Genomic DNA, 26,476 nt, shown 5'->3' with positions numbered 1-26,476 from the left:
ATTTTGAGGAGTATATGTTTTAATCCAACGTGACAGAGTGCCAGCCTACTGCAATATATCAGATTAAAGGTTTTGTTATCGGTGTTTCTTTCATCGAGAATCGAGCCACAAATATAAACAGACGGTGTTTTTGTGTTGGTCAGATTTGAACCGACTATTTAGGCCATTTTAGGCCATTGTAATTTCCATTAGGTGCCTACATAAAGGAAGTGGCTAAGAAAGAGAACAAGACTTTAAAGTAAGGCTCCCCCCACCCTTTGTGAACTTATCAATTTTAGACACTACAAGTGAAACTGCATTTCGCTACAAAAATAGAATTTAATTAGACCCTAAATGGCAAAATTTCAAAATACAATCACAACATTAAATTTTAAACTAATAATTTACGAGTATACCGTTACATTTCACAATATAACTATACATTACGCAAGAAATATTGAAGAGGTGTAATTTGAAAAAAGAAAAAAAGAACTTAAAAAGTCTTCAAAAAGTTTATTTAAAAAAAAATACAAAACAAAAAAGTCCATTATGCTTGCTACTTCAACGTTAGATTACAAAATGAGCTAGCAAATAGTAGTAAGTAACAAATTTATATACATAAATATATAATTTATATTAGTCTATATATCGCTTAAAATTGCAGAGTGAGATAACAATATTGGGGCACATTTTGTGCGAGACATAACACTACTGAGTAATATTAGAAAAATGCTTAACATTAATGTATAGCGATTTATTATGCTGCCAAATAAAACTAAAAATTTCGAAAAATACATTAATATAAATAGTTTCTTTCTATATAAAATACACATCTTTATTTATATACTAAGAGACCAATAAACGCGAGCGTGCGCCGCGCAATCTACTAGATAAATAGTTTTGTAACCCCCGACGGAAAAGGAGAGATGTTATGTTTGACGTGTCTGTATCTATGACATCGTAGCTCACAAACGTATGGGCCGATTTTAATGCGGTTTTTATTGTTTGAAAGCTGATGTAAATTAGATGATAATTAGCTACAATTTATTTGAGAATTCTTTATACGGGAGTCACTTATTTCTTTAATTTTATAATTATAAGTTATTATGTCGTTTATATATTACTTTTCAAGTCTTAAATTATTTACCTAATACTGAAAAAGTAACATTCGAGGGCTTAAATATTTATACCAACTTACATAGATTAGATATGTTAAAAATTTTTAGTACTTAATATTTCTTTAATTTTTAGTATTTCATTAGAAAACTACAATTTTATTTGATGCAAACTGGGAATTTAAAAATATTTCTATATTGTGATGTATTCATAACATGATGTACACGAAGTTGGCACAAATACACAATAACATTAGAACGGGGTCACAAACCACATGTTTTAAAATAAATACCCTTAACTCTAATCAAATCCTTCCAAACTAATCTCTAATAAAAGTTTGGGACCCCATTCTCGAAAGCACCTTAAATATATTAAAAAATATATTATTTTTATTAGCATTTCTATTCTATATACTAAAATATAGCTTCTTTTCTCGTAATAATCATGGAAGAATGCTTATAATGTATATCTGCATTGTAACAAGGAATCGTAAATAAATTTAGTTACAAAGTATCTAACTTTAGACTAGAGAAAACTAAAACATCGATAAAGATATATATCATTAAGTATTTTTTCTATAAATATAGCTCACTCTCTCTAACACAAGGCCGGTCCATTACAACTGAGAAGAACAAAAACCCAGCCAGCGAACTGACGTCCGAGCAAAAACTAAAATCGAACAATCGCTTCTTTTCGGTTAAACTAAACACGTTATGGCCTTTATGTATTGAAGCAATTAATTTCTACTGCACTTATGATTTATCCATAGTGATGAATGTACATGCAACAAATACATACAGGCCGTGTCGTATATTCAACAAGCAGTGCAAACTTGTGGACCGGCCAAAGGAAAACCAATCTTAACTCTAAACAATTAGTATCGGAATGCGACAGATGCGCCGTCTCCGTGTGCAACCAAGCGATCAACGGTTATGCGTGTTTTAGAAATAATATTATCGTTATCGATACTTCGAGTGGTGTCGGTCGCTACGGCCTCCGGGAGTCAATGCACTATGTCCTGTAAAAATATTTTATACATTATAATACAATAAAGAATATTTATACGGCAATATTTGAATAAATAACGGAACAATTAGGAAGAAGAAGCAATGCCAGCTTGCTTGCAATGTTCTATTTTAAAGAGTAATAAATGGTACAATGATTTACAGGATAGAAGAGACATATCACTTGGTCTGTAATATTAATTCTGAGCACCAATATAATTATAAAATATAATATATTAATGACCGTGAGAAGAACTTCATAGTTCCACACACCGAATAGTTTCTCAATATCTTAAAATGTTAAAATCCCCTTTATTTTGATTGTTACTCATTTATTTATCTTATGATTTATTAAAGGACGCGGGAATACGCGAGTTGACGCGTGCTCTTTCGCGTATAATCCTTCCTGCGTGAAAGGCGATTTAATTATCTGACTATTGAGCGGCGTTGTCTCGACGTACAGCTTACGCGGTGTGTCGTTAGAGAGAGATATATATAGCGGCGGCGCCGGCTCTACACACAGCAGGGGCTTCTTTTTTCTCATGCTGTTGGCCGCAGTTGGCCTTTACAGCTTCACCGCACGATAGGGGGCGAGTGCTAATGGTACTCCAAACCCGCGGAAGGACTTTGAGCTGAGCTCAGACCATCGTAATTTCGCATCCGTTGAGATCGACGTCTTCGCCGGCGAGGACAGTGTCGTGTGTGTCTTAAAGTGTGGTCGTGATAAAACGGGTGGATCCGTTGGGTTGAATGTGCCTTGGGCGACGTTGTCGCGTATGTCGGATGTGTCCTAGTCGACCATACTGACTATAACATCAGGCGCCGGCTGCCTGGTGCGGGCGGGGCACAGCAGGCGCGGCTCGTGTCCGCTCTATGTGTGTGATACCTGTGGTGCGGGTTCCACACACAGCAGGCGCGGCTCGTGTCCGCTCTATGTGCGTGGTACCTGTGGTGCGGGTTCCACACACAGCAGGCGCGGCTCGTGTCCGCTCTATGTGCGCGGTACCTGTGGTGCGGGCGCGGCGGCGGACGGGGCGCGGGGCGGGGCGGGCTGCGGGCGGGGCGCGGGGCGGGGCGGGCTCCACACACAGCAGGCGCGGCTCGTGTCCGCTCTATGTGCGCGGTACCCGTGGTGCGGGCGGGGCGCGGGGCGGGGCGGGCTCCACACACAGCAGGCGCGGCTCGTGTCCGCTCTATGTGCGCGGTACCTGTGGTGCGGGCGCGGCGGCGGACGGGGCGCGGGGCGGGGCGGGCTCCACACACAGCAGGCGCGGCTCGTGTCCGCTCTATGTGCGCGGTACCTGTGGTGCGGGCGCGGCGGCGGGCGGGGCGCGGGGCGGGGGGGGCTCCACACACAGCAGGCGCGGCTCGTGTCCGCTCTATGTGCGCGGTACCTGTGGTGCGGGCGCGGCGGCGGGCGGGGCGCGGGGCGGGGCGGGCTCCACACACAGCAGGCGCGGCTCGTGTCCGCTCTATGTGCGCGGTACCCGTGGTGCGGGTTCCACACACAGCAGGCGCGGCTCGTGTCCGCTCTATGTGCGTGGTACCTGTGGTGCGGGGCGCGGGGCGGGGCGGGCTCCACACACAGCAGGCGCGGCTCGTGTCCGCTCTATGTGCGCGGTACCTGTGGTGCGGGCGCGGCGGCGGGCGGGGCGCGGGGCGGGGCGGGCTCCACACACAGCAGGCGCGGCTCGTGTCCGCTCTATGTGGGCGGTACCTGTGGTGCGGGCGCGGCGGCGGGCGGGGCGCGGGGCGGGGCGGGCTCCACACACAGCAGGCGCGGCTCGTGTCCGCTCTATGTGCGCGGTACCTGTGGTGCGGGCGCGGCGGCGGGCGGGGCGCGGGGCGGGGCGGGCTCCACACACAGCAGGCGCGGCTTGTCGTCGTCGGTGGGGGCGCCGTCCCCGCTGCCGCCGAGCGACATCTCCGCGAGCGCGGCCAGCACGCCCTCCATGCTCGCCGCCGGGGCGCTGTCGCCCTCGCCCTGTCCACACAACAACGCTTTAATACAATTTCAATTCACACGTTTTTTTTTTTAATTGATGACAATGAAAACTTTGCCTCTCGATCGATCCCCCGTCCAATTCAAACAGATATCGAAATTACGAGGACATGATCCGAGATTCGAATCCCTAGCGGTACCCTAGACTAAAGTCGTATCCGTGAGACAAGATACGGAATTCAGCCACTCCATAAGTTCATCCACTGGTTTAAATGCCATCTACCCTCGCTCCTTGACATCCTGTGAAAGGCCAGCTGCGGCCAACACCATTAGAAAAGTTAGTAAAAAATACCCCAATAGCGCAAGCATTTCTATAATTGTCTGGGAGATGATTGAGAATTTTTATGGCCATACAATATACGTTATTTGAAAAAAGTGCCAAGTACATTTCATTTCATTTCACATTTCTGGCTCAGGTTCATCGTGACAAATTTACGAAGAACTTGCAAGCAATGGGTTCATCATATAGTGTTAATTACTTCCCCAATTCACTAGGTTGACTATTGACACAATATATTGGAAATTAAACTTATATCAGACAAATCATATTTGACAAAATATAAGACGCGTAATGCGAGAAAGATCCGGTTGTTAGACATTTTAATTTGTTAAGAGATCGGTTTCTGTAGATTCATAATAGTTCAGATTATCAATTAAGGAAATACGATTCTAAATTACAAAACAACTATACAACAACAAATTTTGCTGATATTACCTTCTGTGGTCCTGGCTTGAAGAAATGCAAATAACAAAATCCACGGAAACCCTGTGAAAAAAGGAACGAAATTTAAATTATAATAGGATTAGTTATGTTATAATTAAAAAGTAATTAAACGCAGTTGAATACACCTTTGTTACACCCATTTTAGCTAGCCGCAAAACAGATTCATTGTGAGCTGTGTTTCATAAGACATAACATCTTAGTTCTCCGGAATAGTATGCTTGGAGAGTACTTACAGGAGTCACGTGTTGATATGATGTATATAAACAATTTACCATTTACAACCAGGTAGAATTTATAAATGTACCTTTATTCTGATGTTTCCAATTTAAGCTTGTATTAAAATTAAAGATTAATGAAATTCTTACCTTCCACACCATAACCTGTGGTTTGACACCGCGATCCGACAATGCCTGCTTTAGATCGCGCACTCTTGTATTTGGGCTAATGTTTGATATCTGTTAACATTAATATTAAAAATATATTAAGATTATGAAAAATATATTAAGATTATGAAAAATATATATATATATAAAATATCATCGTTGTTCTACTAATACTACAATTGAGACAGTTAGTGGCGATGATTGTGAAATCATTTGTTATTCTTTCAAATAAAAATCATTTATTCATTTAGGACATTTTAGCCGCTTATGAACTTAATTTTTTTTGTATTAATATATTTTCCCTACCGTCCAGTTCAGTATACAGATTCAATTGAGAAGAACTAGCATGAAATTCAACTGAATTTCTGATTATACCCTGGACTTTGTATGTCCATTTATAAAAAAAGGGACCAATTGCAAAGTAATTTTAAGAATTAGTTCTTTCTGTCTAGCCTCCTAAATGTAGGCGATAATTGAGTGGACTATATGCGTGATATTAACCAAAAAGTAACAAAGCAAAAGTGACATAAAATGCACTAAAAAGTAGTATAAACATAAATATATAAGAGTTTGCAAGAAGTGTAACATATATTAGAAATTACCTTAACGGAGAAATCAATAACGGGGCGCGGCCGCTTGGAGCGCCTTGGACGTGTATCTACTTCCTTCCCTTCCTTGCCGTCCTTTCCTGCCGACTTGTTACTATTGCGGCGACGAGCCGGACGACGCGGTTTGCCGCTTTTCCCTTCTTCGCCTTCTGTTGTGTTGCCCTGTTAAATAAAATAAAACTATTGTTAGTCTCGAAAATATATATGTATAAAAAAAGAAAAGACGCTCCAATTATAATGTGAAAGACAATGAGGTAACAATAGACATTATATGCACAGCGCTATCTAGTGACAAAATAAGCCAATTTTGAGTTACGGTACAATTAGTAACAGTAGGGGTGGTAGTAGTAGTGGTGGTGGGGGTGGTAGTAATCGTAGGTGAGGTAGTAGTAGGGATAATAGTTGTAGTGGTGGTACCACCTACTCCCGTGGACAGTACCTCTCCCTCGCTGTGGCTCTTGTGGCTGCGCGTGCGGCGCCGCGGACGTCGCTGTCGCGGCGGGGCGCGCTCCTCCACGTCGGTGTCCTCTTCCTTGAGCGCGCATGCACGGCCCGCACTGCGCAAGCATAGACCAACTTTAACCCTCATTTATTGCTCTCAACCATAGCCCCTTAGAAATAATATATCACAAACAACGCCTTGCGTTAAATGATCAATATTTACGATTTATAAGAATGGAAATAAAAATCATATAATATAAAAAAAGATGTTGCAATGAATTTACCAAGGTAGACTACGTAAAGTCGCCCTCGCGGTACTCTGTGATTTATTTCAGCCAACAAGCATCTTGCTTTGTAAATAAACTGTGTTTAAGTTGAAGTGTGTAAAATACATAATATAAAGCAATACATTACAGGATAAATCATAATAAGGCAAGACATTATAGTGCACACACAACGGCATCGCGTGAAGGATATCACGGGCGTCATATGATGTGATGTCTGTAGTGAATAGCACGTCTATAAAATATGGTTACCACTTACCATAACATGGCCTAATTGTACGCCATTTGAATTACAAAAAAAATAAATAAACAAGAACGCAATACTCACAGCATCTCAATATCTCTTAATTGCGAGAGCACTGGCATCAGCTGAATACGCCGATTGGACAGTAGATGCCACAAGATACCGACTGGTCGCTGACTCATGCGTTGGGTTTCGATCACCTAAGTATGAGACGAACTTGTTAGCATTGCATGGATTCACCTTACGGTTGCAGAGTCCCTTGTGCAGCGAGTAGACAAACTTCCGAGGAGACTCCAAGACTTGTGACATGGGAGTAGTTTTAACCAATTTACGTACGTTTAAGTAATTATGTTATTTACTTTTTTCCCTTAAATTTTCTTGTCAAAAAGAGAAGTAGGTAGCTAATACCATTATATAAACTTAAAACAAAAATCTTTTCAATAAGAGATAAGTATGCCATCTATAAAACAAAGTTCCCCACCGCGTCTGTCTGTATGTCCACGGTAATCACAATAACGACGGAATCAATTTTCATACATAGGATAATAGTCATGAAGATAAATTAAATTTGTGGTACCTGTGTGGGTGTGACGATCACGTCGATTGGTACATCATGAGGGCCAAACAACTCTGCAGGCAACGTATCTAACACCTAGAAATAAAAGTAATACTCAGAAGCGTGCTTGTTAAACTATTTGAAATTTATCACACCACTTTAGTTCCGATGGTCGCGGGTTCTATTCTTGCAAGAAACACTTATATTTATGAGTATGATTGTTCGTTATGGTCTGGGCGTTTTCTATGTATACTATGTTGCATGTTAAACTTAGATAGTTTGTAATTTAGCACTCAGCTTTAGTTACGATGGTCCCATGTTCTATTCTCATAATAAATATTTACATTTATTAGTATGAACTATCATACAATTATATTGTATTGGTCTAGGTGTTTTGTATTGTTTATTAAGCATGTAGTTACATATTGATATGAGCAGTTTAGACTCGACAATACAAGTATTGCTTAATATGGAAATAGCTGGCTCAATCTGTGAATGATTCTGGTCATGAAGCTGTAATGTCTTTGCATGCACATTTATGATAAATAATGACAAATACCTGACAATCATGGACAGTAGTCACAACAATGGTGTTAGGCCTTATTGCTTTCATGTGCATCATAAGGCCAAATTCCAGGTCGCCATAACCTGGTCATAAAAAAAAACATGTAATAGTGCAACAAATTCAATAATATAAATACTTTTACTACTGTTAGCCTAGATAGGCTATTCAAAGATATTGTCCACTGTCGGTATTATGAACGTAACATATGACATGTTACGTTTAACGCTATATAAACATCTGTCAACCTTGTTACCTTAGGTTATTTCATTGTATTAAGTCTTGATATCCACATAGGACCGTGGTTAATTTCTAATGAATTAGTCGATGCGCTATCTGACATGATTTCATGCTTCATTTTATCATCTTCCACTGGTATACTGTACCGTCAGCTGTTATCGTAGACGGATACACCGTCTTAGTAATATTATAAACGGGAAAGTTTGTGAGTATGGATGGATATGGAGATGGATGGTTGGATGTTTGTTATTTGTTCGGGCAAAAACTACTGAATTGATTTTAATGAAACTTTACAGGATATAGCTTATACATAAGAGGCTATAACTTAAAAAGATATTATGATAATTTGGTGAAATATAATGATAAATGTCAACTAAGTGTGATGCAGACGAAGTTGCGCGGGTCAGCTAGTTCCATTATAATCCACTAAAAAATACCAACTCCAATGCCTCTCTACTGGATTTTGCATTACAGTCGTGAAATATGTCTGTACGTATGTAAATGTAGTGAGAATTTACCTCGTCCTTTGCCAATACGATATCCTTCTTTGGACACTGCCACGGAACCCATGACCACCAAATCTAGCGAAACGGAATCTTCTATTCCTGTAAATAAAGCTTTCTATTAATTCTAGATTCTAGTGGCTTATTACTCTTATGACAATTCATTTCTTATATTCCGCACCCAAAAAACACAAGAGTATTTTTTCAGTGCTATAAAGAAAAGTCTATTCCATAATGTAATAATAAAACTATTTACCAACGAGATTTGCAGAAAAGAGATCTAACTCGGTAATAAAGTTGCTGTAAATTTTTATTTAAAACATACGCAAAATAACAATTGTATATATTGCAATATTATATTAACCAGTTTATATTTGCGACTATCAAAAGATCAGAGTTTTAAATCAAAGAACGAGCGAGTTTATTGTCACTGACGATAGATTTGATATATCAAAGAGTCTGTATATACCTACCGCCTTTGTTTTATTTCTCGTTGTGTACTTTTGAAGTTGGTGCAATAAAGCATAAAATATACCTATGTTTGTATTCAGCTAGATATACCAATAATATTTCAAATAAAAAAAAAAGTTATTGCAACTGCGTTCCAAAATCAAGTCTCAGATTTATAATATTTACATACATTACATATCAGTGTTGCTTACGCTAATGTGGGCTATTAAAGAACTGATTTTTCCACCATTCCTATGCAATAAAAAAACTGCTTATAAAAAAGTTATATTTGTAAAATACCTATAGGTTTTCCATATGTCTCCATTCCATTCCGTGAGACTGCTTGCCTTATAGCAGCCGGGCCGGTCTGCCCCTCTGGTAGTTCCAAATGATTAAGGAATCCAGTTTGCAGGCGTGGTACCGGCACGTACAAGGTCTTCTTTTGTTCCAGGCATATGACTCTAAAATTATTTAATTTAATTTTGTGAAGAAGGTAGATTGAAAGTTTTATTATTTATCACAGACGTACAAAAATGTCGTTATTTCAACCCAAAATTAACAAAACTGTAATGGCAATAAAGCTGATAAAAAAGTGACTGGCTTGAAGATGATTATCAGAATTTAGAGACTACTTAAAAGTGTAAAATAGATTATTATGATGAAAGATGTAAGAATAGATGTAAATTATAACAGAACTTTTTTAACATAACGGTTATTTTTTTTGATAATAAAACTTGCATAGTTATGCAATAACGTTACATTAATATAATGTATCAAACAATGTAATATAATAGGTAGTTAGGTTAGTAGTAGGTAATTGGTAGTTTATGATGACTTCAGGTTATCACTTCGATAAATGTAACTGTGCCCGGTGCATCATTTCATTGGTGGGTAGAAATATAGATGATGACATAGTAGTTTTTAGTCTATTTGTATTTGTTTATGTTAAAATTAACTACTAAAAAGTATAATGAGTTGAGCAAGTTTTATGGCAAGTGGTAGATAAACGAAACATGATTGTGGTGTGTGTCCATAAATCACGAACAAAATTCAAGGATAAGAACTGCAAACAATTAAACAAAAAAATGGGAAAAGATAGCGAGAATCTCGATACAACAAAAAATATCCATTAATAAATTTTAGATACATTTTCTACTTATTTTAATAAGTCATTGCATTCATTTTATCTAAAAAATGCAAAGCAGGTTTCTCCCTTACTAATATTATAAATGCGAAAGTAACTCTGTCTGTCTCGCTTACACGCCAAAAATACTGAACCGATTTAAATTGAAATTTGAAACAGACATATAGACTAGATCCTGAAAATGGACATAGGTTACTTTTTAATGTGAAAAAGGGTTGCAAGAGGATTGAAAGGGTAGATTTTATAAGTATATTATATAGATGTATCGTCATGTTTAAAGCTAGAAGTTTGAAATTTATTTTTTAGCCTATTGATTAAATATTTATTTTTATTTTTTATCATTTTTGAAGCTAAAACAATGAAACTTATTTATTTGACCTATATTGTGTTAATTGAGTTAAATATTTTTTCACTATTTACGCGGACGAAGTCGCGGGTACAGCTAGTATAATATAAATGAAGTGGAGTGCATTCTACTATAACTAGAAATAGTTTTTTTTATATTTTATAGCGGATTTTACCATCTATTTTTAGATTTACTTATTATATATTAAGTCATCAGACACGACACTAATACCCATTCATGCATGAAAATGTTTCTAAGTTAGATTTCCAGAGATATTATATTATATTATACAATATAAATAAGGAGAAAGTCCATACTATAACAACTATTCACTCGATGTGAACATTGATGTTTATGAAATTTAATTCTGTTACCATACAATGGTGTGAGGGAAATTTTGTACTATGTCCCAATACAAACCCAAATTCGATATTGAAGGACCGTAGTGGTCAATAATGGCAATGCAAGAGGGGTAGCATGTGTCCTGATGACCGTTTCTACATTCAATAAGGTGGGACGGTATTTCATTTGTATGTATGATAACTCTAGTCGGCTTCGTACGACTTCTGAATAGTGACAATAAATTATAGTTCACTATTAATCAAAATACAATATAAACAATGTTGATTTAAGTAAACTTAGTCTTTGAATACTATTATTTTTAATCTATTGTCATTGATTACTCAAGTGTGAACGCGATTACAGCTAGAGGACTTCTAATAGTGATAGTACAAATCAGCATTAAGCATTATAATATTTATTAAAAAACATATTTTTTTAACAGTAACAATTTAAATAAATATGTTTTTTTTTTTAAATAAACGTATAATATACCGAAAATATAGTAAAAGTACGCGACCGACCGCCACGAATACTTTGTATATTTTATTATTTTTTTTATTTATAATTTTAGATTTTTAGTTGTTAGAGAATTTTAGTTGTTTGTTTCATGTTTTTTTTATATATTTCATTGTTCTACCGTGGTTAGCAGAATCATTGTATTATTATACTATTATAATCTACGTGTTTTCCTCATTTATACGCCCATGCAGTCAACCGATCCATTACAGTAAAGCTGTAAAACGATCAATAATAAATTACACACAGCTATAAATTAAATATATCATCATTTTACACACAAAGATCGCGATTATAATAAATTTATTAAACCTCGATTATTTTCGCGGTCTAACGTTGTTTTACATAACAATGCAAGAAAGTTATAGCACTCAATATGGAATGCATTACTCAAGATATCGGTCACGGCTTGCGTAACGCACTATATACGCCTCCGCACTGGAACGAGCCGTACGTACTGTTTCAGTAATTTTTTCTAGTCATTTGGTTACTTATTTAGTCAATTACTAAGCAATTAGTATCTTTATTTTAAAACGCTATTTTACTCGCATGTAATTTATAGCCTATGTGTTATTATGATATATAAGCTACACTATTATAAAGTTTCATTAAAATCCATTCAGTAGTTTTTGCGTGAAAGAGCAACTAACAACCATCCATCCATCCACACTCACAAACTTCCGCGATTATAATATTTTATATAATAAGGAAGGAATATTATAATAATGATTGTGAATTTCGTAGACGAAATGGGAAATCCACTAAAATGTTGACTTATTTTGATGTAATTTAATGCAAATATAATAGTAATTACTGGGAGATGGGATTGTTAATAATGGGGACTAGTGACCCACTGTTGTGGTCGACCTCCACGGGTTAGTACCTAGAATCCATGCTAGTTAATTCCTAGCGAATTCTCCACGACGGGCTAACTGTTCTGAATTCATAGGCATCCTGCGGGCTACTGACCTACTCTTACGGTCGACCTTCACGCGGTACACACCTAGATAGAATTCGTGCTAGTTAATTTCTAGTGAATTCTCCACGACGGGCCGTAGGTACCATTCCAAGTTCATCCATTAATGATAATAATTATTATAACATTAAAGCAGTAGAGATGGATTTCCCGCGGCTCTGCATGCGTATGCGTAGCAATTGAATGATAACATACAATGTTGTTTAATTCGGAAGTATAAATTAATATACGTAGAATATTGGTATTCTTGTATATAGATTTCTACAGTAAATTTGAAAAACGACGTATAATATGTAGAAGATACCTATATCTCTAAAAATAATCACATAAGAAATCCGAATTCAAAGAGAGAACATTTTCGACTAAAAAAAAAGAAGTTAAAAAATATATTATTACGACTAAGAACTAATATTAATAATATCTCAGGACAATCACACCGTGCCATCCAGCGCATTTATGATTACATGATGATAAATAGTTATAATTTTTTTGTAAACACATAAATACTGTACATAGATAACAACCAGACCACAAACAATCGTACTCAAGAATACAAAGTTTGTACCGTGCGAAGAATAAAACCCACGACCATCGGAAGTAAGGCGCTAAGAGTGTAACTGCTAGATCACCAAGGCCGTCAAAAATAATACATGAAGAAAATGATAATTTTATTTTTATTTATTTATTTACAATTGCTTAGAATGTGGTACAATGCTGTTTTATCTTTAAATTGTCTCTTACATTTATTTTTCACTACTCTAATACTGTTAGCCGCAGCTGGCATTTACAGCTTCACCGGACGATAGGGGACGAGTGTAGATGGCATTGCAAACCCGCGGAAGAACTTCTGAAGCGCCTGAAGGCGAACTTCCGTCTGACTGATACAAATAGTCGATCGACGGATTCGAGGGATAGTCTGAAGGCACCGCTAGGGGTTCGAACTTCGGCTCAGGCCGTCGAAATTTCGATACTCGTTTGACTTGGACGGGGGATCGATCGGAGGGGTGGTGGGTCGATATCGCCCCCCTCTAACATAGTCATCAATGACATGCAACAGCTAACATTCTTAATTATAACAGTCTAAATATTTAAATCTATCTAGCTACATTAAACACTAACCTGACAGTTTCCTGTGGTTTGTCTGGATTCACTTTGATTGTATTGGCGTTTTTGAATACGTCCAGCTCGGCAAGTTTAGCCGCCGCCTCGGGGGCACCCTTGAAGTTCGGAATTCTGTTGTAGACCGGACGAGGGAACATCGCCAGTCCATTTGTCTCCAAGTGTCTCCATACTTTAACGCGGAAGGACTGCTTCGTCACCTCTTCTGGTATAGGCTTTTTGGCTGGAAATGAATATTGTTTTCTTTATAGAGAATTGTATGATACCTTTCAGTCTTTGTAATACAGAATGACATATATATTTTATTATTACTATGTGAACTGACTGACTGACTACTATACATAGACTAGGTATGGTCAATTGAGTAGAATGTCTTAAAACCCTGCCACTAAAGATTTGCGATTACCTGACGGGTCGCATCGCATATTCAGTTTTTGAAAACCACTATCAGAAGAAGTTACCTGTAGTTGCAATGACTATAACTACAAATAAAATAACTATCGCTAATACACAAAAAAATGGTATTAACGTTATTAAGTACATCGAGAAAAGTCCGCTTTTAAACTATTGATCTGGGATAAAAATCAACATTCTAAGATAGTATGAACATCATGTACAAAAAAAAACTTTCGTCCTTTTTTGAGTATGGAATATAATATCTATAAATACACCGACACTAATTGTGAAACAACGAACAATTCGAAAATAGAGACCTTAGAAAATAACATTTTAAGAGCAGTATGAGGGTAGTCAGAAAACAATGCTTATTGACAATATTTGTACTCAACTATTACGTACTCTCCTTTTTAATTTTGTAATCTTGTTGTTGTACAAATAAAGCATTATTATTATTATATTTATACAATTATAAGATTATTCGCTCCATATTTACAAGAAGTTCCTTTGTAAATAAAGTGTAAAATATATAGTAATGGTGGAGGCAATCTCTTACTATGTCCATTGTGCATACAAGTCGTATCGGCACTGTAAGAGACACAGTAAGAGCCGGGAGAAACTCTTGGGACACTACACTATATGATTTATTACGCTTACGATATGCTCACCTCCTGTGTGAAGCCACTTAGAATATGAATTTGGTAAAATAAATTGGAGCCAATCAAAGGCCGAGTATGTTGCTAATTTGCGTCAATAAAAATAAATGTCTACTATTAGTAACTAATTGATCTAATTTTGAACTATATTATGAATTTATAATGCGAAAAACACTTTCTATAACAACTAAACATCAAAGCTAAGGATAGATGTACATATAGTAAAATGACTGTTGCCTTTTTAACAAAAAAAAAACTATAAAACTAATGTTACACACACTTTTATAGACAAGAATAAAACATCCATACTAATATTATAAATACAAAAATGTCGATTTGTTACCTTCTCACCGCTATGCAAAAGACTTAATGAAAGGCAAGAATAATAAGAAAAAAAAGCAGCCAAAACGCAGGCAACAGATACTAGTTAGTCTATAAGTTCATTTATTTAAAAAATAATTGCAACAACAGTTGTTTTCTTTCTCTTTCTTTTTTTTTTTGTTTTTACCATAGTTTTATTACATTACAGTTGTACCACAATAATGTTAAATTTCTAATAATGTCATCTTGTGTTGTCTATGATATGATACATTTTTTTGTGGAATAAACTAAATAACACAGATCAATAAATGGTTTATGGTATGAAAAATGTATTTTAAATTACGATTTGGATATAATTATCAGTATAAAATAAAATTATAGTAATCAATTATACGTTAGTTAGTACGTTTATCGACCAATACAAATTTTATGTAATTTGTAATCCTGCAATGTAAATGTACTCTAAGTGGAAGTAATTTCACCCAATCTGTGATTTGTATACATATTTTATTTATGTATGTTTCATATGCAGTACACACTTTATGGTACCAAATTAATTCTTATCATAATAAACACTTTTATCTATATTGGTACTTAAAGTAGATAAATTGCGTCTTTTGCACTAAGTAAATCATTATTTTCATAATTTCAATTAATATCAATAAATCGTTTAAAAATAAAGTCGATGGGAATACTTGATATGTGTAATATGTAAGTAGTGTGCGGAGAAAGTCGCGTTCGGCCGTTTATAGTAGATATATAAGATTAATAAAAAAAGGTTTGATGTATTCAAATTCAACATAAAACTCTTGCTTTTTCGATAGATTCGGTTTAAAAAAATAACTAAATTATAAAAGATCTAAAAGTACATTATGTTGCATGTGACTACCAAATTCATTATGAATGTTACATAGACAATTTGCTTCATAACTCAAGGTGATTGGACATTACAGTGAAATATAACACCTGTGTGTACCTACACATACCTAGTGTACAATATAGTATTGATATACTTGTATCTAAGTACACAGTGTTATTTATGGAAACAGCTGAAGTACATCAATTTTAATAATGACAATTTCTGAAAGTCATTGTGCTCATTGGCATTTAAACAAGTTCTAAATTTTATAGCTAAACATTAACAGGTTTCTTAAAATTTTGGACAAACTCAAGAATACAAGTACCGATTAATAATCAGGCTGCTTATCATGATCAGAATCTGCCTATAGACAACTAAGATAAGTTAGAGTTTAAAAATTCTAGCACCAGTTAAGAATTGGGCTGGTTTATCATGATCAGTACCTACTTGTAAGCAACTAAGATAAGTTAGAGTTTAAGAATTCAAGCACCAGTTAAGAATTGGGCTGGTTTATCATGATCAGTACCTGCTTGTAGACAACTAAGATAAGTTAGAGTTTAAGAATTCAAGCACCAGTTAAGAATTGAGCCGATTTATCATGATCAGTACTTGCTTGTAGACAATTAAGATAAGTTAAAGTTTAAGAATTCAAGCACCAGTTAAGAATTGGGCTTGTTTATCATGATCAGTACTTGCTTGTAGACGACTAAGATAAGTTAGAGTTTAAGAATTCAAGCACCAGTTAAGAATTGGGCTGATTTATCATGATCAGTTCCTGCTTGTAGACAACTAAGATAAGTTAAAGTTTAAGAATTCAAGGAATTGGGCTTGTTTATCATGATCAGTGAAGATAAGTTTAAGAATTCAAGCACCAGTTAAGAATTGGGCTGATTTATCATGATCAGTTCCTGCTTGTAGACAACTAAGATAAGTTAGAGTTTAAGAATTCAAGTACTGGTTAGGAACTGGGCTGGTTTATCAGGATCAGAATCTGTCTATATACAACTAAGATAAGTTGGAATAACTGTGCACAAGTTGAAAAACTGCATAAGACCGGAGATGTATGTTTGTAGAGGCAGATAATTATTGTTATATTAAACTCATATCATAAAGTAAACATACAATAAGTGCCAACTGCAGTAGATGTATTGTAGTATTTTTTGGTCGGTACTTACAATATCCCAATGACAGAATAATTTTGATATAGTTTATAACAAAATTTATAGCTACTCCCTTTCTCAGGACCACATTTCTTATAGGGTAGACATAGATGTGAGAATGTAAAAAAAGTATGTTGAAAATATATATGTGTATGGAGGATTTATCTACACACTAAATAATCCCTTGTTACTAAATTATTTTTAAATATAATTACATTTTTATTATTGTATTTGTTTCCTATTAATAATTTCAGGCATAAATGAAACCCAATTTCCCTTAAGGAAGTAGTCAAAAGTGTGAAAAAAATATATGTTTATTGTATATTTTTTTCACCTTATAAAAGTTTAAAAAGGAGAATGTTTCAAAATAATTTTACAAATAATACCATATATTTATTTTAGATTCTGTATACCTCCTGTTTGATGAATGTTAACAAAATCTACATATATATAGTGACTTGTCCCATCCCATCAAAGACAGAGATAACTGTAGGTACCCTCCTAATCCTTTAAAAATGTAAAAGAAAAGTTTGATATAAATAAGAAGTATTAGGTACTTTTAAACATCTCAAATAAGTATAGTACCATATATATATTTTTTCTTTCAACAAATATAAAGGAGTAAACTATTGACATTTACAATTTGTCAACTACCAACTAAAAGAACATTACTTTTAATATCCCCGAACATTATATTTAATGTCCCAACAAGGAAGACTAAGTATATAAAACAACTCCACAAATTTATACATGAATTTATACCTAAGTATATACCTACCTACCAACATTGTCATTCTCAAGTTTATCTTCATTTGCCAGGAAATATATGATTTAAAAAATAGGTTGAAAATACAGAGAATATAGAGAAAGCTTTTTCCAATTGCAGTATTTGTAAGTTTCTATCATTGTCTTACAAAATTAATATTGATGGTAGGTATATCAATATAACAGTACAAATATTGGAAATAAACACATTAAATTTCTGTTGGGAACATAATTTTCAATTTGATGAGGTAATATCTACTTTACATCATTACAAGACCTTCACAATGATGAATCAGGCCAAATAGAAAATAATGACCTTTGGAAATGCCATTTTAAAAGTACTAAGAAGGTAGTCAGAAAATAATGAGAAGAGATTATTGCATATCATTATACCAGTTGTCGCTCTATATTTTCACATTTCTCTTTGTAGAAAAAAGTATACGAACAGCTCACAATTGCCCAATAAATTATAATTTTGACGAAAAGTGGTGGGTTGAACACAAGAATGTGACTCATGTTCACACTCCAATTAAGCTACCCACAGTATCAATAATTATAAGCCAACGAAACAGCTCAAATAGCAATAGAAAATGCACGAAACAATCAAACGCAAGTGAAATTACAAATTTAATGCAATTCAATTCCGAACATATCAATAAAAGTGCACTTTCGGGCGCTTTAATTTTAGACGCATTTTATTGTGGGTACCTACATAATTAAGTAGAACGTACTGAAAACTAAATTAACTACTTTTTGACAACTCAAATTACGAATATTACTCTAAAATAGCAAGAAAACAGCGAAACAACAATTGTTATTCCATTAATTTGACAACAAAATGTTAAACTTACTAGTTTCTACTGCCGTCGGCGCACCGTCTCCGTTCTGCATATTGAATTTTGGTGTTAAACTGAAGATATTTTGCAAATATTTCAACGATCTAAACGAAAATCATCAAATTTATTTGGAAAATAGATACTTCTTCGCCGGACGGAACCGTCACACACAAAAATAGAACGCGAATAAAAAAACAAATGCATCCAACTTGACAGTACAAAACGCGAATGCTGTCAACATTGCAATAAAAAAATAATGGTTGCGTTCGTGATACTGCTTACCAAACCATTTTTTATGTGTATAATATTAATCATTATAATTCATATTCATCATATTTTTAGATATTAAAGATGTATAGTCATAAATAATATTAATACAGTTACTTGTAGAAATACACATGGATACGTAAAATATAATTTATATTTCACTGAAGAATTATAATGAGGAAACGCATCGAATTGGTGAGTAATTCGGTGGCGGTAAATTTAAAATTGGAGGGAATTTGTTAAGATGTCGGCATTTTCATATTTATATTATCGTTGACTTGAAGGATAGTCAACACATTTTCTTTTGTGTGATTTCATAAGATGGGTTTATTTCTATTAAGTTTGTGTAAAATTCTGTAAAGCTTATATAGTAAACTTGTATAATAGAATAGAAGGAAAATTAATTCGCATTTATCTCTTCAAGTTGTGATATGCGTTATTAATGGATTATAAGGATACATGCCTGCAGTAACACTTACCTAGCACCAGTGGAGGATGATAGGGTGTGAATGAGGTCAAGTCAGTTAGCCCATCATAGGGAATTTTGCAGAAATTGTTAATAGTGATTTCTACTGTTAATTGGTAATAGTGGTTAGCCATTACTACTTAACTGTTATAATTACTAATAATACCCTTCCCTCCTATGAATTTTTTTCGGATTCTAAAGTTATTGGCTGCAACTTGCTATGCCACTGAGGCAATAATGCTTTACAAATTTTAACTTGTTAATTTTGGATCCTTTTCATTCACCAGGCAGCTTAATTTGTGTTTAGGGTACAGGGAAAAGAAAAAAATACAGTATTGTACGGGATGATGTCTGTTGTCAACAAGTAATTGTTAGGTTTGTTATGTATTGTTCACATCTAATGTATGGTACTTGACTTGTTTAAAAGTTTAAATATTATTCAATTTGTGAGCAATGGCCATCTTTAACGCTTATAAGTGTAAATAACACATACAAAATGGATATATTATAATTTTAATTTATACCAAACAGTACTAAAGTGTTACATATGTGACAACACCACACATATAATATGGTCAATCTAAAATCTAACAAAGTAATAAATAATTGTAACAAGCAAAATAAAACTTTATTTAAATAAAATTATATATAAATAATTATTTTTAATATTATATTAATTACTATTACTACAATTTATCTAATAGTTTGGGACATATGGAGAGGAGTAAGCATCAGTTCAAAGGCTGCATCCTTTAAGTTTGCGCCGCGTAGGTTGGCTTCGTGAAGGTCACTGCCAGAGAGATCACAACACTGAAAAAAAAAATCATTAAAATATTGCCACTAACTAAACACAAAGAATATAAGACAGCATAGTCTACCTTAGCATAATATTATAGCAATGTATAAAATATAAAATTACAAAATAAAATCTAATATAAAAGATTAACTGATTACTGTCTGTAAATTAAAAATATCAGATACACGGAAATAAAATTGCTATATCCAAGTTTACTGCATTAATGCTGGAATTCCATAGGTTTCGTGATATGAGGACAATCGGTGATGCGATAATGAGGAATCGGGGATTGCAACCTTTGTAACAGTAACTTAGTACGATATATATATTATAATTACCTCCAAATCAGCTCCAGCTAGTACAGCAGCCCTGAGATCACAGTTTTGAAGATTGGCGTTCTTTAACGTCGCCACTCTAAGATTAACAGCTGCCATATTGCTACCTTCTAAATTGGCACCTATAAATTAAGTAAAAATACTAAATTAAGTAAAGATAAATAAAAGAACTATATTATTTTCAGTAACTTTTCTTTGTGTAAATGGAATGGCAAACAAATTGATTGCACGCTTGATGGTATATCAGTCGCCTATATACATACATAACACTATCATGTAATGTGTTGAAAAGAAAAACTCAGTAAGAAAAAGATGTCATGCATTCATATCATATAATTTCGTTGCCCTATGCTCCCATATGCTAGCAAAGTAATTGTATATGATTGAACACCCGAAACTTATTTTACAAAGTAAGCTGATTGGCGTCTGAAATAAGATTTTTTTTTTTTTGGGTTGATAATGGAATGGTGCACCCGCCTGCGCTAACGGTTTACTTTTTATAAAGCACCAGCGCGATGGTTTCCAGGGGGAACCGCGTGGCGTCTGACTACATTGCTAGCAGTGGGGTTATCAATCCACATTACTAACAATCCCCTTCCCCCCAGTGAAACAGAGGTACCCACATAAACAACTTTCTACATAACCTATATTTCTAGTAAAACCCTGCGGTTGTACCATTGTAAATTAAAGTAAAACGTATACTAAGTGTTAGTCATATATAGAATATAGTTCATTTGTACACCAATTTTATAAATCGAGGATTTACAATATTAGTAGGATTATTTATTTTATTTTTGCTAATACTGAGTCAATCTACATACTTAGTTTTTTAGAGGTGCCTGTATATACATTTGTGTATGTTGAGAAAATCTTCGCCTAATTTTGGAGTGTTTTTTTTTTTTAAGAAAAATACAATAATGAAAAAGAAACCTTTTAAATTCACTCCTTCCATCACAGTCTTATTTCCAAGAGGATCCTCCATGTTACATCCTTTAAGGTTTGCACCTGTAAATATATAATAAAAAAAATAGAGTTAAATATTATATGAATGAATTACTAGCTGACCTGCGTAACTTCGCCTGCATAACACTTACATGACACTGTCATTTATCTTTATATTTTGCGCAATTTAAATAATATCTTATTGAATTATAGTCTATGTATTATTCTGATGTATAGGCAATGTTACTGTAAAGTTTCATCAATTAAGAGTATTAGAAGAGTATTACTGGTCATCATCATACCCTATATTTCTCTGTCTTGTTTCACACTTCCACTGAAAAACATCTTACAAAACAAGCTGCTTGGCAACTGAAATGTGTGAGACACAAGTGCCCATGCAGGTGACTTAGTAAAAAGTCTGGCTCTAGTGAATTACATTTTAAAACCAGTCAAGTATTTTTTGAGTACTTTATTGGGACATATAAAAAAATATGTCTTTGCTTATTAAAATATTATTTTCGATTCTAACCTTCCATATTGGCACACAAGGCCTTCACACCAAGAAGCTGGGCTCCTTCTAAGTTAGCATGGGACAGGTCTGCCCGTTCCAGACAGCAGTGGGATAGGTTGGCTCCACTGAGGTTGCATCTAGATAGGCAAGCATACTGAAAACAGAGTTGTGATATTTTGAGTATTTCATTAATTAAAACATTGTTTTATTTAATGATCTACTCATAATTTTGGATATTTATCACTTGAATAATTAAATTTGAATGAAAATTTGTAATTTCATTTTTTTATTTGCATAACAATATATTCTAAATTCCAAATATGTAATATGAACACTTAACTTGTAGAATTATGAAAGTTATTATGAAATTTAACAGACATTTTAGTAAATTTGTGTGTATTTTTTAATAATTAATTATACTGAACAATTATTTAATAACAGATTAATTCTATTAAATAACAGACAGGTTTCTTTTATAGTATTGTAATGGTTATTGTAAATATTTGAGAGCATTGTGGCATAGTGGTTTACTACAGGGACTTAGACTGAAAGATGGTGTTGTCTGCCACATTGGATTCAAATATATCCAGTAAAATATCGCATATTAAGTGTTGCATTCACTACACAGTCCACAATTGAAAATGCCTCTGACTCTCTTCCCTGAGTTGTGATGGCCAGAATTTTATATAAAAATAACAAGTATGCAACAATAGTCAGATCACTGCACAAAAATATAAAGCAATATAGAAATGTGTTTGATGTTTATAGTAATTATGAGTAACAAACTACCTTGAAGTTAATATATCTTAAGTCCAACTTGTTCAGATCAGCTCCTTGTAAATTGACACCTTGAAATCTCAGTTCTGTAGTTGTGGGTGTCTTTATTAATGCTTTTATGACATCTATTCGTGTCAATGCTTGATTATTGCCCTCAAAGCAAATGTACTCTTCGATGAGTTGATTCAGCTGAGGTATCAATGAATCAATGCCTGAAAAATTTATATTAATAAAATATAATTAACAATTAATAATATGTATATTGTTAATATGGTTATATTAAATTAGTATGGTTAGGTAGAATTTTAGTGTGGTAACTAAAGTGTCTGTAACTGACTCACTGTGGTGACCCCCAGTAAGACAACATTCAATATAAATTGCATTAGAAATTTATTTTCCTAATTGGAATTTATGTTGTCGTAAAAATGTTAAATAAGTGGTGATATAGCTTTACTGTGTTTGTATACATAAAAAGTTAAGTTATTTATTTGCCAAATAGTTTCGTGCAAAACTCCCAATTTTTTTTATTAAGTATAATGAATATGAATTGGTGCACCCATCCTTTCTAATGCTACACATTGGCTGATGACCAGTAAATGTGAGGATGTGTGTGAACCGAGTTTGGTTAGCCAATCACAATCAGAGATCTTGTCGGTCTAGCGGTTTAGCACACTATGTTACTTCTGATGGTCCCAGTTTTGATTCCTTACTCAATGCCAATATTTGTACTCCTAAGTAAACAAGCTTTGCTTAGCTTGGGATTAGATAACTTCCAAGTAGTCTCGGGTTATTATTATTCAAGGCAAATTTACCAGGAATTAACCAGAATGGTTCCACAGAGACTGTGAGGTCAAACTGACATGGTACTATGCCTTTTATCCTTTACTACTGGTTGGAAAGAAAAACTGTCAAACAATTATTTTTTTAAACTATTATACCGTAAAATATTGCTTCTTCCAGTACTCCTCGAGGATTAACATCCTTGTCTAAAATAATCTCGCCGTGCCTCAGATAATTTAATATAGGTTCGAAATATTTGGGACTTCTGTCTATTAAGTACGCGCCGCTTGAGTCAGTGGCACTGGGATTCATTAAATACATGTTGTTATCGTCCGCAAACATTCTAGCAAGCATTGACAACGGCTCCTTGGCTTGCAGCGTAGATCGAGAAGTCATAAAATGTTTACCTCCTACATTTAGTGTTATCCAGTCAGAAACAGCTTTTCCACTGGTACATTCTTCAGGACTTACTTTTTGAATTATATCACAGCAGTTGGAATGTTTATTTTCTAATGATAGGTAGATCTTATCATCGTCTTTAAGTACCCGCGTATCGACTATCTGACAACCATTCGAGAAAAACAATTTAAGGTTTTCTTGCGGTAATTCGAAGTGCATTGAAACTTCTGTAAACAAGTCTGACGAATCGTCCATCGCGATAACCTTTCCGTTCTCTTCATCTTTATTTTGATAAACATAGATACGTTTCATTACGTGTTTTATTATTCAAAAATATAGTCGAGTCGTTCGAGTTAATAATTTGTGTAAATTGAGTGTTTTTGATTCGCTTTGGAAGCGATTGATTTATTATTTTCATCAAATGATAGGGTTGACAGACTGACTGACAAACAAGTCAAAGAATATCAATGACAACTATTAACTGACAGTCAATCAATTACAAACGCTAGACAGCATATTTCATAGAGTAAGTAAATTTCCTGTGCACAGGGTTTAAATTCTGGTTTTTCTTTTTATTGAGAATAATGGAATGGTGCATCCGCCTTCGCTAACGGTTTACGCTGGCAGAACACAGGTGGAAGATAATAAGATGAATATGAGGTCAGTTAGCCCATCGTGAAAAATTCACCAGGAATTTATCAGGATGGTGTCCAGGGGGGGTCGTATGAAGGTCAACCCGACATGGAAAATTGTTCCTAATTAAGCATTATTTCACAGGTCTTCTGTGGGGCGATGAAGAGACTTGTTAATTATGGAATGGCTCCATTGCTACCATGCCCATTCTATGTAGTTGTAAAATGGTTAATTCAATACGATGACACATTAGTCGCATGTCATCATATCGTAAAACCATATCATCATTTTCCATTTTAAAATATGTGGGTCCATGTCCTGGCTTCTTTCCTCCAGCAACCAGAAGTTTATTATACTATCGTTTTATCGCCGCTGCAGCATAGAGCAATGAACACTAAGTTTTAAAAGTTGGTAGGTACTTCACTTATGAGAATTCAATCAAAATCTATGTATGTACTTTAGGTATATATACGTATAATCTGTCTGTGATGCTTCTAAAATAGAAAAGTATGGATAATTTCACACAAACTTGTTCCTTTTTACTAATGTAGAGTTTACACAACTCTACATTAGTAAAAAATTGCAGACAAATGTTCTGAAAAAAAATTCAAACAAAAATATTTTATTGCTAGTAATTCAGCCCTGAGATGTAGAGACGTAGTCGTGAACTGTAGTAAAATTTCCAGAGATTGTACATATAGTTTACTTTAGTCTCTGTTCAGAATTTTACTGCAATTCAATCTATTTTTGGGTATAGATATCTATAGGATACTTATGCACCTACCTAATTCTTTATACGCTTACTAATTTATGATCAACTGGCATATCTTTATCTACTTTTAATAATGATCACTTCAATAGTATATTATGTGACTACTGTACATGTTACCATTTGTTTTTCAGTTCTAAAAAGATCAAAAGAATATACAATTGTACTTAGTATACACTAAAGTTTATGACGGCCATCTGCGTAATCTTGAACGATCAATATGACTGTATTTACTACCTGACTTGACCTATCGCAGTATCAACAGAGTCTAACAAAAAGGAATGGAAAAATAAAGAAACTAGAAATTTATTTTAGAATAAAGATTAAATTTGCTTTCGTTTTATTGCTTTGAAAGTTTTTGTAATCAACTTTTATTTTTTTGGTCATTGGCAAGAAGCTATTCATTGGAAAGAAGTATACGTAACAAAATGAACTTATTATAATATTTACAGTACACAAGTAACGATTGTCATATATGTACTTATATTGCATGAAGAATAAAATCACGTTATTGTATAAAATTCCATAGAAATATTTAGTTAACCGTAGTTAATTGCTTTTATAGAACATACTTTCGTTTATATAGATATATATGTGGTAGACTGTTGAATAATATAATAATAATCGTAATTTAAATAAATCAACGTAAATTCAAAGAAAAATTCAGTCAAAGAAGTGTAGTAAACTCTTTCAATACATTAAATTATACTCAAAAACAAGAAATGTTATCGAGTGTAGCTTATTACGCCTACTTAAATATTTTATATTTTAAAATAAGCATATTTTTTCCGTTTTGTATAGATTATTTTAGTAATATTTTCCAAGAAATGTAAAATTAAAGGAACTTCTACAGAAATAGAACCATTAAACACGAATCCAACGTTATAATAATAATATATTATTACGACTTGACACAAATATAGCGGTTACGACTTTTTAATTGGATGGATTTAGATTGACTCGAAGAAACTTGCGTATTAGCGTTTTTTAGTCCCCGATGCAATAAGAGGAGTCTTATAAGTATGACGTTTGTGTATTTGTGTGTCCAGTATTATGATTAATGGAATAGACTGATTATGATGCGGATTTTTTGTTTGAAAGCTAACATGATCGAGACAGTTCTTGCCAACGGTCTATAAAGATCTTCAGTTCATTTATTTTGCTGCAGTGGTGATCGTATAATGTGTTTGTCGATAATGTAACTAAAAGAATGAAATAAAATCCTTATATAACCTACGCGTGGAAGTTATTGACAATAGAACAAAGTGG

At 34.5% G+C, this 26,476-nt stretch overlaps 2 protein-coding genes across 2 annotated transcripts; both read right to left on the bottom strand.

The window, feature by feature from the left end:
* Window positions 1–3,478: 3,478 nt before the first annotated feature.
* LOC131845432 (methenyltetrahydrofolate synthase domain-containing protein) lies at window positions 3,479–18,736 on the bottom strand. Its single transcript, XM_059194497.1, has 13 exons — window positions 18,548–18,736; window positions 13,540–13,762; window positions 9,397–9,557; window positions 8,662–8,748; window positions 7,901–7,989; window positions 7,363–7,437; window positions 6,870–6,985; window positions 6,256–6,373; window positions 5,811–5,978; window positions 5,191–5,280; window positions 4,817–4,867; window positions 3,910–4,083; window positions 3,479–3,571 (listed from the first exon to the last, which is right to left on the bottom strand). The coding sequence occupies exons 1-13, from the start codon at window positions 18,585–18,587 to the stop codon at window positions 3,479–3,481; spliced, it is 1,485 nt and encodes a 494-aa protein (XP_059050480.1). The 5' UTR covers window positions 18,588–18,736.
* A 1,216-nt stretch (window positions 18,737–19,952) lies between these two features.
* LOC131845420 (BTB/POZ domain-containing protein KCTD9) lies at window positions 19,953–24,340 on the bottom strand. Its single transcript, XM_059194484.1, has 6 exons — window positions 23,565–24,340; window positions 22,639–22,838; window positions 21,868–22,003; window positions 21,327–21,401; window positions 20,400–20,518; window positions 19,953–20,075 (listed from the first exon to the last, which is right to left on the bottom strand). The coding sequence occupies exons 1-6, from the start codon at window positions 24,115–24,117 to the stop codon at window positions 19,959–19,961; spliced, it is 1,200 nt and encodes a 399-aa protein (XP_059050467.1). The 5' UTR covers window positions 24,118–24,340; the 3' UTR covers window positions 19,953–19,958.
* Window positions 24,341–26,476: the final 2,136 nt, after the last annotated feature.

The sequence above is a fragment of the Achroia grisella genome, unplaced genomic scaffold, assembly GCF_030625045.1.
Source record: "Achroia grisella isolate CSIRO2021 unplaced genomic scaffold, CSIRO_AGI_Agris_v1 utg474, whole genome shotgun sequence".
Lineage (NCBI taxonomy): Eukaryota > Metazoa > Arthropoda > Insecta > Lepidoptera > Pyralidae > Achroia > Achroia grisella.
The sequence above is the reverse complement of the archived record's forward strand: the minus strand, read 5'-3'. Positions and strand labels throughout refer to the sequence as shown.

Bases quoted from the DNA above. Each gene is read 5' to 3' on its own strand.
- LOC131845432 (XM_059194497.1), bottom strand. From the start codon at position 18,587: ATGCAGAACGGAGACGGTGCGCCGACGGCAGTAGAAACTA. The intron at 5,281-5,810 runs GTAATTTCTAAT...TAATGTTAACAG, and splicing joins TTATTGATTTCTCCGTTAAG to ATATCAAACATTAGCCCAAA. The intron at 4,868-5,190 runs GTAAGAATTTCA...CTTTTTTCACAG, and splicing joins CACAGGTTATGGTGTGGAAG to GGTTTCCGTGGATTTTGTTA.
- LOC131845420 (XM_059194484.1), bottom strand. From the start codon at position 24,117: ATGAAACGTATCTATGTTTATCAAAATAAAGATGAAGAGAACGGAAAG. The intron at 20,519-21,326 runs GTTTCTTTTTCA...CTTAATTTATAG, and splicing joins GGAAGGAGTGAATTTAAAAG to GTGCCAATTTAGAAGGTAGC. The intron at 20,076-20,399 runs GTAATTATAATA...TTTTTTTTTCAG, and splicing joins TAGCTGGAGCTGATTTGGAG to TGTTGTGATCTCTCTGGCAG.